This window comes from Colobus angolensis, unplaced genomic scaffold (assembly GCF_000951035.1).
Source record: "Colobus angolensis palliatus isolate OR3802 unplaced genomic scaffold, Cang.pa_1.0 Scaffold106, whole genome shotgun sequence".
Lineage (NCBI taxonomy): Eukaryota > Metazoa > Chordata > Mammalia > Primates > Cercopithecidae > Colobus > Colobus angolensis.
The window spans coordinates 3,923,554-3,936,315 of record NW_012111586.1 but is presented as its reverse complement, the minus strand read 5'-3'; the positions used below and the strand labels follow the sequence as shown (position 1 = coordinate 3,936,315).

At 40.7% G+C, this 12,762-nt stretch overlaps 1 protein-coding gene across 1 annotated transcript in view; it reads left to right on the top strand.

Annotated features, from left to right (window-relative positions):
• The window catches only part of IPP (intracisternal A particle-promoted polypeptide), a 52,988-nt gene that overhangs the window by 23,983 nt on the left and 16,243 nt on the right, over nt 1–12,762 (top strand). The window contains exons 6-8 of the mRNA XM_011946588.1: nt 3,227–3,364; nt 6,028–6,150; nt 8,573–8,793. Of these exons, the coding sequence (XP_011801978.1) occupies nt 3,227–3,364; nt 6,028–6,150; nt 8,573–8,793 (482 nt within the window). The remainder of the gene's footprint in view (nt 1–3,226; nt 3,365–6,027; nt 6,151–8,572; nt 8,794–12,762) is intronic.

Genomic DNA, 12,762 nt, shown 5'->3' with positions numbered 1-12,762 from the left:
GGCCCTTTTATTTTTATTTTTATTTTTTGAAATGGAGTCTCACTCTGTCACCCAGGCTAGAGGACAGTGGCGCACAGCAACCTCCACCTCTCGGGTTCAAGTGATTCTCCTGCCTCAGCCTCCCAAGTAGTTGGGATTACAGGCATAGACCACCATGCCTGGCCAATTTTGTTGTTGTTTGTTTTTGTTTTTGTTTTGAGCCAGAGTCTCACTCTGTCGCCAGGCTGTAGTGCAGTGGCGCGATCTCCGCTCACTGCAACCTCTGTCTTTCAAGTTCAAGTGATTCTCCTGCCTCAGCCTCCTGAGTAGCTAGGATTGCAGAAGCGCACCAACATGCCCGGCTAATTTTTCTATTTTTAGTAGAGACGGGGTTTCACCATGTTGGTCAGGCTGGTCAGGCTGGTCTAGAACTCCTGACCTCATGATCCACCCACCTTGGCCTCCCAAAGTGCTGGGATTACAGGTGTGAGGTACCGCGCCCAGCCAGATTTCTTCTTTCAAGAAGTAACTTTTTAGATCTTTAGTGCATTTAAAAAATTGTCTATTTTGTTGATTTGTAGGTGCATCAGGGTTCCCAAGACCACTCTCAGGTTTAGTGATTTGCTAAAAGGACTTACAAGATTTAGCATGTAATTGTATCCACAGCTAAGATTTATTATAGCGAAATGTACAAAACAAAATCAGCAAAAAGAAAAGGCACATGTGATGAAGTTTGGAAAGAACCAGTTGACAGCTTTCCAGAGTCCTCACTCAGTACAGTCACACATGACATGCTTAATTCCTCAGCAATTAGTTGTGACAACATGTGGGAAGTATTGTCTACCAGGGAAGCTCATTAGAGACATAGTGCCCAAGGTTTTTGCAGGCAGCTGATCACATATCCTCTTTCTTCCTAGCACATACCAAAATCCCAGACCCTCAGAAGGAAAGCCTATATTCAGCATAAATCACATTGTTTGTACAGTTCAAGCACAGTAAGCCACTCTTACCATTTTGGGAAAATTTTGTATCAGTGGAGGGAACTGTCAACCAGCCATATTCCCAGATTCTAGCAAAGGATCAACCTTCCAAGTAGGCCTTTCTTTTCTTTTTTTTTTTTTTTTTTGAGATGGGGTCTCGCTCTGTCACCCAGGCTGGAGTGCAGTAGTGCTGTCTCCGCTCACTGCAAGCTCCACCTCCCGGGTTCACGCCATTCTCCTGCCTCAGCCTCCCGAGTAGCTGGGACTACAGGCGCCCACCACTACGCCTGGCTAATTTTTTGTATTTTTGGTAGAGATGGGGTTTCACAGTGTTAGCCAGGATGGTCTCGATCTCCTGACCTTGTGATCCGCCCACCTCAGCCTCCCAAAGTGCTGGGATTACAGGCGTGAGCCATCGTGCCTGGCCCCCAAATAGGCCTTTCTAAGGACAGGCATTTTTAGGCCTGCTATGTTAACTGTTTTCTGTACAATAGGAATTTTGTTTATATTCAGGATTCTAGGCCCTCATAAAGTCATATGTGCTATAAATATCTTCTCCTATTCTGCTGCTTCATCTTTTACTCTCTTAATGGGATCCTTTGATGAACAGGTATTTTTAATTTTAGTGTAGTCAAATCTCTTATTTTTTTCCCTGTATGGTTAATGTTCTTGCATCTTATTTAAGACATCTTTCCCTACTCCAACATCATAAGGACCTATACCTTCATTGTTCTATACAGTTTTATAGTTTTTCCATTCGCATTTATGTCAGTAATCTACCTGGAATTTAGTTTTTATGGATAATATGCAGTAAGGCATTAGTTTCATTTTCCTTCCGATGTATAATCCATTATCCTAGCATGAAAGATTGTTGTTTCCCCACTGCTCTGTAGTGCTAACTCTGTCTTCTATCAAGCAATCATATATGTATGTCTCTGTTCCTAGAATTTCTTTTCTGTTTCATTAGTCTCTGTCTATCCCTTTTTAAATTACTATGGCTTTGTTATATGTCTTGATATATGATGGGACTGTTTCTTCTTATTCTTTTCTGAGAATGCGTGGCTCTTCTAGGCTCTTTGTACTTCCATATAAATTTTAGAATCAGTTTGTCAAATCTGTTAAAAAATGGATTTTTTTGATTGGGAATACATTAAATCTATAAATCAATATGGGGATAACTATCATCTTTACATTGACTCTTTTTTTTAAATAGGAAAATCTTCATGATACATTGACTCTTATAATTCATGAACATTATTCATCTCTTCATTTATTTAGATGTTCCATAATTTAAAACTTTAAGTAAAATTTATAAATGTTATCCATAGAGGCCTTGCATAATCTTTGGTTAGATTTACTCCTAAATATCTTATTTAAAAATTCTAAATTAGCTGGACATGGTGGCACATGCTTATAGTCCTAGCTACTTGGGAGGCTGAGGCAGGAGGATCACTTGAGTCCAGGAGTTCAAAGCTTCAGTGAGCGATGATTGTGCCATTGCACTCTAGCCAGATTCTGTCTGTAAAAATAAATAAATAAATAAATATCAAAAAAAAGAAAATTTGGGTATCTTTTTAAAATTTTTTCATTTTTAGGCTGGGTGCAGTGGCTCATGCCTGTAATCCTAGCACTTTGGGAGGCCGAGGCGGGCGGATCACAAGGTCAGGAGATGGAGACCATCCTGGCTAACACGGTGGAACCCTGTCTCTACTAAAAATACAAAAAATTAGCCAGGTGAGGTGGCGGGCACCTGTAGTCACAGCTACTCGGGAGGCTGAGCAGGAGAATGGTGTGGACCCAGGAGGCGGAGCTTGCAGTGAGCCGAGATTGCACCACCACACTCCAGCCTGGACAACAGAGCGAGACTCCGTCTCAAAAAAAAAAAAAAATTCATTTCCTGTTTGTTGTTAGAAAAGGATTACATTAAAACTCAAATTGTACTAGGGCCAGCCACCCAAACTATTATGTGAAAAAAAATATAGAAGTGTTAAAATGCAAATTGCATCCTAAAACATTACATAGATTGTTTGAGTGATAGAAATAGATAATAGGAAAATTGTGCCTGTTTCATAAGTGGGCTTTAATAAATGACAGTGCTCCAGATTCAAAATAATGCTTGACAGGCAAATGAAAGTTAATGAATAGTATAAAATCAGACATAATGGTTGAATTTTTGACAATAGGGAATACTACTGAATATTGTATTATGGTGCTAGTCTTTTAGCATTACTAAACTTTCTAATATATGTCTCTTTTATTTAACTCAGGTGAAAAGGATTCAATGATTTTTGATTGTACTGAATGCTATGATCCAGTTACTAAACAGTGGACAACTGTAGCTTCGATGAATCATCCTCGCTGTGGCTTAGGCGTGTGTGTGTGTTATGGGACTATCTATGCTCTGGGTAATTATGCTGTTCAGTTTAAAGATAGCTAATATTATTTATGTATTTATTTTTAATTTTCATTTTTGTGGATGCGTAATAGGTATATATATTTATGGGGCACATGAGATATAGGCACATAATGTGTAATAATCACATCACGTAAAATGGGATATCCATCTCCTCAAGTATTTATCCTTTGTGTTATAAACAATCCAGTTATACTCTTCTAGTTATTTTTAAATGTACAATTAAATTATTATTGACTATAGTCACCCTATTGCGCTATCAAATACTAGGTCTTATTCATTCGTCCTTTTTTTTTTGTATTCATTAACCATGCCCACCTCCTCCCTCCCCACCCCCACTACACTACCCTTCCCAGCCTCTAGTAACCATCCTTCTGCTCTCTGTCTCCATGAGTTCATTTGTTTTGATTTTTAGATCCCACAAAGAAGTGAGAATATGAAATGTTTGTAAAGATAGCTAATATTATTTAAATTATTGGGTTCTGATGACTTTAGAGATGTTCTTTTCCTCTTTTCAGCTCTTTACATTCTTTTTTTAAAAAACAACTGGCTTTAGTCTGTATACTCTGGAGGCTGGGCAAGGTCTTAGGGGAAGGTATAGGTAGGGGTCAGGGGTTGGAGGGGTTGGAGGGGGTGCCCAGTTGGCTGGCTGACCAAACTGCTAGTCATACACATTCTTCTGCAGGTATCTCTGGAGCTACTGTATGCTGTAGATGTGCTTGCCAGCTCTTTAAATTCTTATTCTTAAAATTGTATTACTGGAGATAAAATATAGATGAGACATCCAGTGCAGTACTTTAGCTGAGTAGTTAAATCTCATTATTTTAATTAAGTGTATAACTTTTTTTAGCACTCTGCATAGTGGCCTAATTATGTTTAATATAAGAAAACAGATGCCAGAAAATTAAATATATCACAAGGAAGTTCTGTGCTATATTATTTTTATTCTTGTAGATGTAGTGAATGATTATGAGCTATTCTACTTTGAATATCTGTGTAACAAATGTTACAATCAAGGTTGTTCCTAGGGAAAGTTATAAGTTGACATAGCTTTCAGCCTCCCCTATTTTCTCCTTGTCACTCCTTCAATTCACTGTAACTCAGTGTCTTCCCCTCATCCAAACCTATTGTGCAAAAAATATCAGTTACCTTAAGGTGAATTTAATCTATTATATTTTATTACCTCCATAAGTATCTGCATTTTTCAGTTAATTGTGGGAAATAATATTTTAAGCTTTAAGAATTGGAGAGTGTTGGCCGGGCACGGTGGTTCACGCCTGTAATCCCAGCACTTTGGGGGGCTGAGGCGGGCGGATCACGAAGTCAGGAGATCAAGACCATCCTGGCTAACACAGTGAAACCCTGTCTCTACTAAAAATACAAAAAGAATTAGCTGGGCGTGGTGGCGGGCGCCTGTAGTCCTAGCTACTCGGGAGGCTGAGGCAGGAGAATGGCTTGAACCTGGGAGGCGGAGCTTGCAGTGAGCCTGAGCCGAGACTGCACCACTGCACTCCAGCCTGGATAACAGAGGGAGACTCCATCTCAAGAAAAAAAAAAAGGCCGGGTGCTGTGGCTGAAGCCTGTAATCCCAGCACTTTGGGAGGCTGAGACGGGTGGATCACGAGGTCAGGAGATCGAGACCATCCTGGCTAACACGGTGAAACCCCGTCTCTAGTAAAAAATACGAAAAATTAATTGGGTGAGGTGGCGGGTGCCTGTAGTCCTAGCTACTCGAGAGGCTGAGGCAGGAGAATGGGGTAAAACCCGGGAGGTGGAGCTTGCAGTGAGCTGAGGTCTGGCCACTGCACTCCAGCCTGGGCCACTGAGCAAGACTCTGTCTCAAAAAAAAAAAAAAAGAATTAGCGAGTGTTAAGAAAATGTTATTGTGGGGATAAAGGGCCTTTCTGAAGTTCCTGAAATTAACCAAATACACAGTATGCTCTGATTAGGCTTGGAGCTGGCCTTGATTAGGATAAACATTCTGAATAGCCAGAAGTCATTTCAAAAGGTAGTTTTGCAAAATACTGTCTTTTCCATGCAGTATATTGAAGTTTTGGGGCTTTCTTTGTTTTGTTTTGTTTTAGTCTTTAGTGAAAAATAGGGAGTTAAAAGACTTGAATTCTTTTTTTTTCTCAAAAGAGCATCAGTTATGCAAAGGACCTGAGTTCTACTCGTGGTCAAATTCTAACTTTTTCTTTTTTTTTTTTTTTTTGGTTGAGACAGAGTCTTGCTCTGTCGCCCAGGCTGGAGTGCAGTGGCCGGATCTCAGCTCACTGCGAGCTCCGCCTCCCGGGTTTATGCCATTCTCCTGCCTCAGCCTCCCAAGTAGCTGGGACTACAGGCGCCCGCCACCTCGCCCGGCTAGTTTTTTGTATTTTTTTAGTAGAGACGGGGTTTCACTGTGTTAGCCAGGATGGTCTCGATCTCCTGACCTCATGATCCGCCCATCTCGGCCTCCCAAGGTGCTGGGATTACAGGCTTGAGCCACCGCGCCCGGCCAAATTCTAACTTTTTCATGGGATCGTGGAACAGATAACCTCTTTGGTTCATGTGATATCTATAATATGAAGTAATTGGTTTAGATGTTTTGTAAGGTCTTTGTCATAAATAAGATTCTTTTATCCCAGAAACGAACATTTTTCTGTTTCATTACAGGTGGATGGGTTGGAGCTGAGATAGGGAACACCATTGAAAGATTTGATCCTGATGAAAATAAATGGGAAGTAGTTGGTAACATGGCTGTGTCACGCTACTACTTTGGGTGCTGTGAAATGCAAGGTAATCACTTTATAAAATATTTTTCCTCAAAATGTAGTTCTGAAAAACTTTGAGTTTGAGGCCTTATTTTCACAAAAGTATATTTTAGGTCTGTTGGTATTGAATGACTGATACTAGCAGCATAGAAGTTCTGCTTTTTACCTCCTATCGTTGACTTTTATTTCTGTATTGCCAAAATAATTGATTTTTCAAAATAAACAAGGCTATCATTAAAAATTGCAAGTAAGCAGGAATATCTGACTAGCACAATAAACATTCGAAGTGTTATCTGTTACTGTCTTTTCTCTCCCATGAACATCTAAGTAAATATTTCTAAGTAGGGAGAGAATATCAGAAACAATTTTGGGGCGTGGTGGCTCATGCCTATAATCCCAGCACTTTGGGAGCCTGAGGCAGTAGGATCATCTGAGGTTAGGAGTTCGAGACCAGCCTGGCCAACGTGGTGAAACCTCATTTCTACTAAAAATGCAAAAATTAGCTGGGCATGGTACCACACTCCTTCCTGTAATCCCAGCTACTAGGGAGACTGAGGCAGGATAATTGTTTGAACCCAGGAGGTGGAGGTTGCAGTGAGTGAGATGGTGCCACTGTACTGCAGCCTGGGTAACAGTGAAACTCTGTCTCAAAAAATAAATAAAAATAAATTGTTTTCATGGTCTCTATAGGCTTCTTTAGCATTTTTTTTTCTACAAAGTACTTTGTGATTCAGTTCACATAGCATATAATCCTGTGACAGATTTAAATAATTATATGTTGCATATTAAAGTGGTATACAAACATTATTTTGATTGTCTACTATACTCTGAGAGTTAGGTAGTAAGATGTTTTAACTAGAACCTGATTCTGTCTAGGATTGGAGAGCTGATTTATATGCACCTGTGGAGAAGGAAGCAACTTTCCCATTGTTATATGACAGCCTAATCTGCTCAACTTCCTTCTGCTTTGTGGTTACCTTCTCTGATTTCTATTAGCAAATTATGTGGTGCAGACTATATCTTACTGTTTAATATCATGTCTCCTAGTTGTTTTATATTTATTATTTTTATCATCCCGTCTAAAATCATAGAGCTACCTAGAAAGGGATCTTTGAACTTACCTATTTCAACTTCTTTAAGTTATAAATGAGGAAGCTGAAGATCAGGAAGGTTGTGAGTTGTCTTTTCTCATGGCTGGTTACTGACAAGGCTGGAACTAAAACCCAGGTTTACTATACTAACATTTAGCCCACATTTCTTTTTTCTTTTTTGTTTTTTGAAATGGAGTCTCGCTCTGTCACCCAGGCTGGAGTGCAGTGGTGCGATCTTAGCTCAGTGCAGGCTCCACCTCCCAGGTTCACACCATTCTCCTGCCTCAGCCTCCGGAGTAGCTGGGACTGCAGGCACCCGCCACACCTGGCAAATTTTTTGTATTTTTAGTAGAGACGGGGTTTCACTTTGTTAACCAGGATGGTCACAATCTCCTGACCTCGTGATCCGCCCGCCTTGTTCTCCGAAAGTGCTGGGATTACAGGCATGATCCACTGCACCCAGCCTAGCCCACATTTCTTAAAATATAATTCTTTGTAACTCCTCACTTTAGAAGATGAAGTACAACACTAGAGATTCAAAAATAATTGTAGATTGCCAGAGTTTATAAGGAAATTTTATGTAAATTACATTATATTTTACTGTAGTAATTGTTTTTGTTTTTGTTTTTTGAGACGAGTTCTGACTCTGTTGCCCAGGCTGGAGTGCAGTGGTGCAATCTTGGCTCATTGCAACCTCTGCCTCCCAGACTCAAGCCATCCTCCCACCTCAGTTGCCTAAGTAGCTGGGACTGCAGGCACACACCACCATGCCTGACTAATTGTGTATTTTTTGCCCAGGTTGGTCTTAGGCTCAAGTGATTCGCCTTCCCTGTCCTCCCAAAGTGCTGGGATTGTGAACCACGACACCCAGCTGTGTACTGTAGTAATTGATTCTGATACCTTAATTTAGCCACATACTATTTAAATTTAAATTCCCTACTTTATGTCCATCTGAGCAACAGATAGGCTGTCACTAAAGAGGGCCATGTAATTCCCAGCTTAAGTGCATAACATTTTTTAGGGAAAAAAAAATCCATTTTCCTTTCCTGTTTTATCTGTGGGTGGATCTGGAGCCTGAGATCACCAAGCAGATAATTAGATAGAAAATCCTCAGCTAACAGATTATTTCAAATTCTTTGAAAACTCGATGCTATTTTAAATTAATTCCACTAATTTTTTACAACTTGCTGAATAGTGAGGTGATAAACTTGACAAAGTTGATTTTCTCTCTTAAATAAAATTTTAAGCCCTAGATTAAACATAGCATTGGCATAGGAAACAGATCACAATCGTTACTTTCATCACTATTTGTATCTCACTTTCTGTAGCATCTGAGCAAAAATATTCCATTTCCAGGTTTAATTTATGTAATTGGGGGCATCAGCAATGAAGGAATAGAACTTCGTTCTTTTGAAGTCTATGATCCACTTTCTAAGCGTTGGTCTCCACTTCCTCCAATGGGAACCAGGAGAGCATATCTTGGCGTGGCTGCACTCAATGACTGCATCTATTCTATTGGAGGATGGAATGAGACCCAAGATGCTCTTCATACTGTAGAAAAATATTCCTTTGAAGAGGTAGGTTGGATGATTTCAGATGTTTAGTATCCTGGTATTCTTTTAATGTCTGCAAGATCTGTGGTGATGCACTTTCTTTCACTCATGATATTGATCATTTGTGGATTTTTTTTCCCTTTTTTCTTTCCAAAGAGGAAACTTTTGGTGTCATTGCTTTTCTTCTGTTGTCAGTTTTCTGTTTTATTTATTTCTGTTCTTATTTTTTCGTTTTTCCTATTTGTTTTTGATTGAGTTTGCTCTTCTTTTTCTAGGTTATTTTTTTTTTTAATTTTTTAAGAGACAGGGTCTTGCTCTGTCGCACATGCTGGAGAGCACTGATATAATCATAGTTCACTGTAACATTGAACTCCTGCCCAGTTAATTTAAAAAAAACTTTTTTTTGTACTGCTGGGTGTGGTGGCTCAAGCCTGTAATCCCAGCACTTTGGGAAGCCAAGATGAGAGGATAGCTTGAGCCCAGGAGTTCAAGACCAGCCTGAACAACATAGCGAGACTGTCTGTATAATAAATAATAAAATTAGTTGGGCATGGTGGTATGCACCTGTGGTTCTAGCTACTCAGGGGGCTCAGGTGAGAGGATCACTTGAGCCTAGGAGGTCCAGGCTGCAGTGAGCTGTGATCAAGACATTGTGCTCCAACCTCAGTAACAGTGAGAGACCCTCGCTCAAGAGTAATTTTTTTTTTTTTTTTGAGACGGAGTTTTGCTTTTGTTGCCCAGGCTGGAGTGCAGTGGCACAATCTCGCCTCACTGCAACCTCTGCCTCCTAGGTTCAAGCAATTCTCCTGCCTCAACCTCCTGAGTAGCTGGGATTTCAGGCATGCACCACCATACCTGGCTAATTTTGTATTTTTAGTGGAGATGGGGTTTCTCTATGTTGGTCAGGCTGGTTTCGAACTCCCAACATCAGGCGATGTTGAAAGTACTGCCTCAGTCTCCCAAAGTGCTGGGATTACAGGCATGAGCCACTGCACCTGGCTGATTTTTTTTTTTTTTTTTCCTAGGGTTAGGGTCTCGCTGTGTAACCCAGACTGATCTCAAACTCCTGGTCTTAAGTGATTATCCTTCCTTGGCGTCCCAAACCACTGGCATTACAGATCTTTGGGAGCCACTGCACTCCCCACATCCCAACAATCTCAGCTCTTTTTTTCTAGATTCTTAAAGTGGAAGCTTAGATGATTGATTTTAGACCTTCCTTTTTCTATAATAGAAACTGTAAATCCTCTTCAAGCACTGCTTTAACTTCATCCCACATATTTTGATATGTTGCCTTTTAATTAGTTAGCATTTATATTAAAATATAAAAATGGCCTTGCCATTTGTTTTCTGTTTATGAAATCCATTCTTTGATTTTTTTTTCTTCTTTTTGTCTTTATGTTGATTGTTTTAGTATTCCATTTTATCTCTTTTATGGTCTAGTTAGCTGTATTTCTTCACCTTTTTCCTTGGTAATTACTTTAGGGTTTTGTGGGTGGAAAAAACATACTCAACATGTTTTCTACTCTGATCTCACGTCACAACAATCATCAACACAGAAAACTTCTGTGACTAAATGTGTGTGGGTTTTCCCCTACACATCAAGCAGCAGATACCAGCTAGGTGTCCTCTAATTCAGTTAAATTCTGATACTGTCTACCTGGAGATAGCCTCAGACCCCACAGGTTGAGGGCTCAGTCCCCAAGACTGCCCCCTCCTTCAGGCACTATTCCGAGTCCAGGCCTCTGGAACTTCTCACCAACTGGCTCCAAGTTGGGGTTCTCACAACACCCTGTTTGGAGTCAATTAATTTGCTAGAGTGGCTCACAGAACTCACGGAAACACTTTTATGTTTACCAGGTTGTTATAAGGGATATTGCAAAGGATACAGATGAAGAGATGCATATGGGGAGGTACAGGGGAATGGCATGCTACTTCTATGACCTCTCTTGTTATGCCACCCTCTAAGAACCGCCAGGTGTTCCAACTATCAGGAAGTTCTCCAAACTCAGTCCTTTTGGGTTTTTTGTTGTTGTTTTTTCTTTGTTTTTGTTTTTTAGACAGAGTCTTGCTCTGTCACTAGGCTGGAGTGAAATGGCACAATCTAGGCTCACTGAAACCTCCGCCTCCTGGGTTCAAGAAATTCTCCTGCTTCAGCCTCCCAAGTAGCTGGGACTACAGGCACACACCACCATGCCCAGCTAATTTTTGTATTTTTAGTATAGATGGGGTTTCACCATGTTGGCCAGGATGGTCTTGATCTCCCTCAGCCTCCCAAAGTGCTGAGATTACAGGTGTGAGCCACCATGCCTGGGCTGGTTTTTCTGGAGGCTTCATTACATAGACATGATTGATTATATCATTGGGCATCCACTTAACCTTCAGCTCCTCTCCCCTCTCCGGAAGTCAGGGGATGGGACTGAAAGTTCTAATTCTGTAATCATGCCTTGGTCTTTCTGGTGAGCATCCCTAATTCTAAAGCTAACTACGGGCTTCCAGCCATCAGTCAACATTAGCAAACAAAAAGGCATCACTTTGGATATTCTCAAGATGTTAGGAGTTGTATGCCAGGAAATGGGTTGAAGACTATGTACCTAATAATATCACAGGTTTACATTATGTATTTTTAGTGTATCAAATCTACAATATCATACTGTATCACTTGAAAGTAAGGAACTTACAAAAATATACTTTGGCCAAGCACAGTGGCTAATGCCTGTAATCCAGCACTTTGGGAGACAGAGGCGGGTGGATCATATGAGGTCAGGAGTTTTGCCATGTTGGCCAACTGGTCTCAAACTCCTGACCTAAAGTGATCTGCCCACCTCAGCCTCCCAAAGTGCTGGGATTACAGGCGTGAGCCACCACCGCTCCTGGCCTAATGCCTAAAAGTTTTGTTTCATGTTTTATCTAGTTTTCTAGGTCTTTAGGGTAGGAGGGCAAGTTTGGTAACAATTGATCTATTTTTGTCTAGAAATGGAAATCCCTCCTGTGTCCTTTTGATACATTGCTATCATTCATTCAGCGTTTCTTTATTTTCTGGCAGAAATATTTTCAGCTTATCTTATACTTTTTCTGCTTTAGCCCTGGAATCAGCCATTTCTTCAAGAAGCCTTATTTCCTTTTGGTGAAGAACAGTATTTAGAAACCAAGATGTACACACTTAGAGTACTAAATGCTACTTGGGTGTTGCTGCTTCTAGCTGTAGCAGGGCAGGAGAGCCCCAAATTGGGCTTAGCCCAGGAATGTTCTTGGCCTTGCTCAGGATGGAATTTAAGAGCAAGCTGGTGGTAGAAGAAAACAATCTTATTGAGGTGACAATGTTACAGCTCTGTAACTACTTCTGCAGAGTGGGACTACTCCATAGACAGTGTGTTGAGAGTAGCAGCTCAGGGGCAGTTCTGCAGTCATTTATACCTACTTTTACTTACGTGAAAATTAAGGGGTGAGTTATTCAGAATTTTCTAGAAAAAAGGTGGTACTTCTGGGTTGTTGCCATGGAAGAGGACAGTAACTTCTGGGTGTTGCCATTGGCAATGGTAAACTGACAGGGCACTGGTGAGTGTGTCTTACAGAGAGTTGCTTTCACCTCTTCCCTGTTTCAGCTAGTCTCCAGTCTTGTCTGGAGTTGAGTCACCACCTTCTACCTCATAGCCACCCTCAGTAAACAGAGCTAGGAAATGTATGTATGTAAATAGGTTTTCACACACAGATTTATCTGTAAATATTTCTATATCTATTTGTGCATTTATATTGTAAAACCATGAGTTCATAATGATAGCTCCAATTCTAGTACACCAGGTTTTTTCAGGCCTTCTCCCTTCTCCCTTTCCATGTTGTAAATACCTTTTCTGTCAGTTAAAGACTTTGCTTCCACCAGGCATGGTGGCTCACGTCTGTAATCCCAGCACTTGGGGACGCCAAGGTGGGTGGATCACTAGGTCAGGAGTTCAGGACCAGCTTGGCTAACATGGTGAAACCCTGTCTTTACTAAAA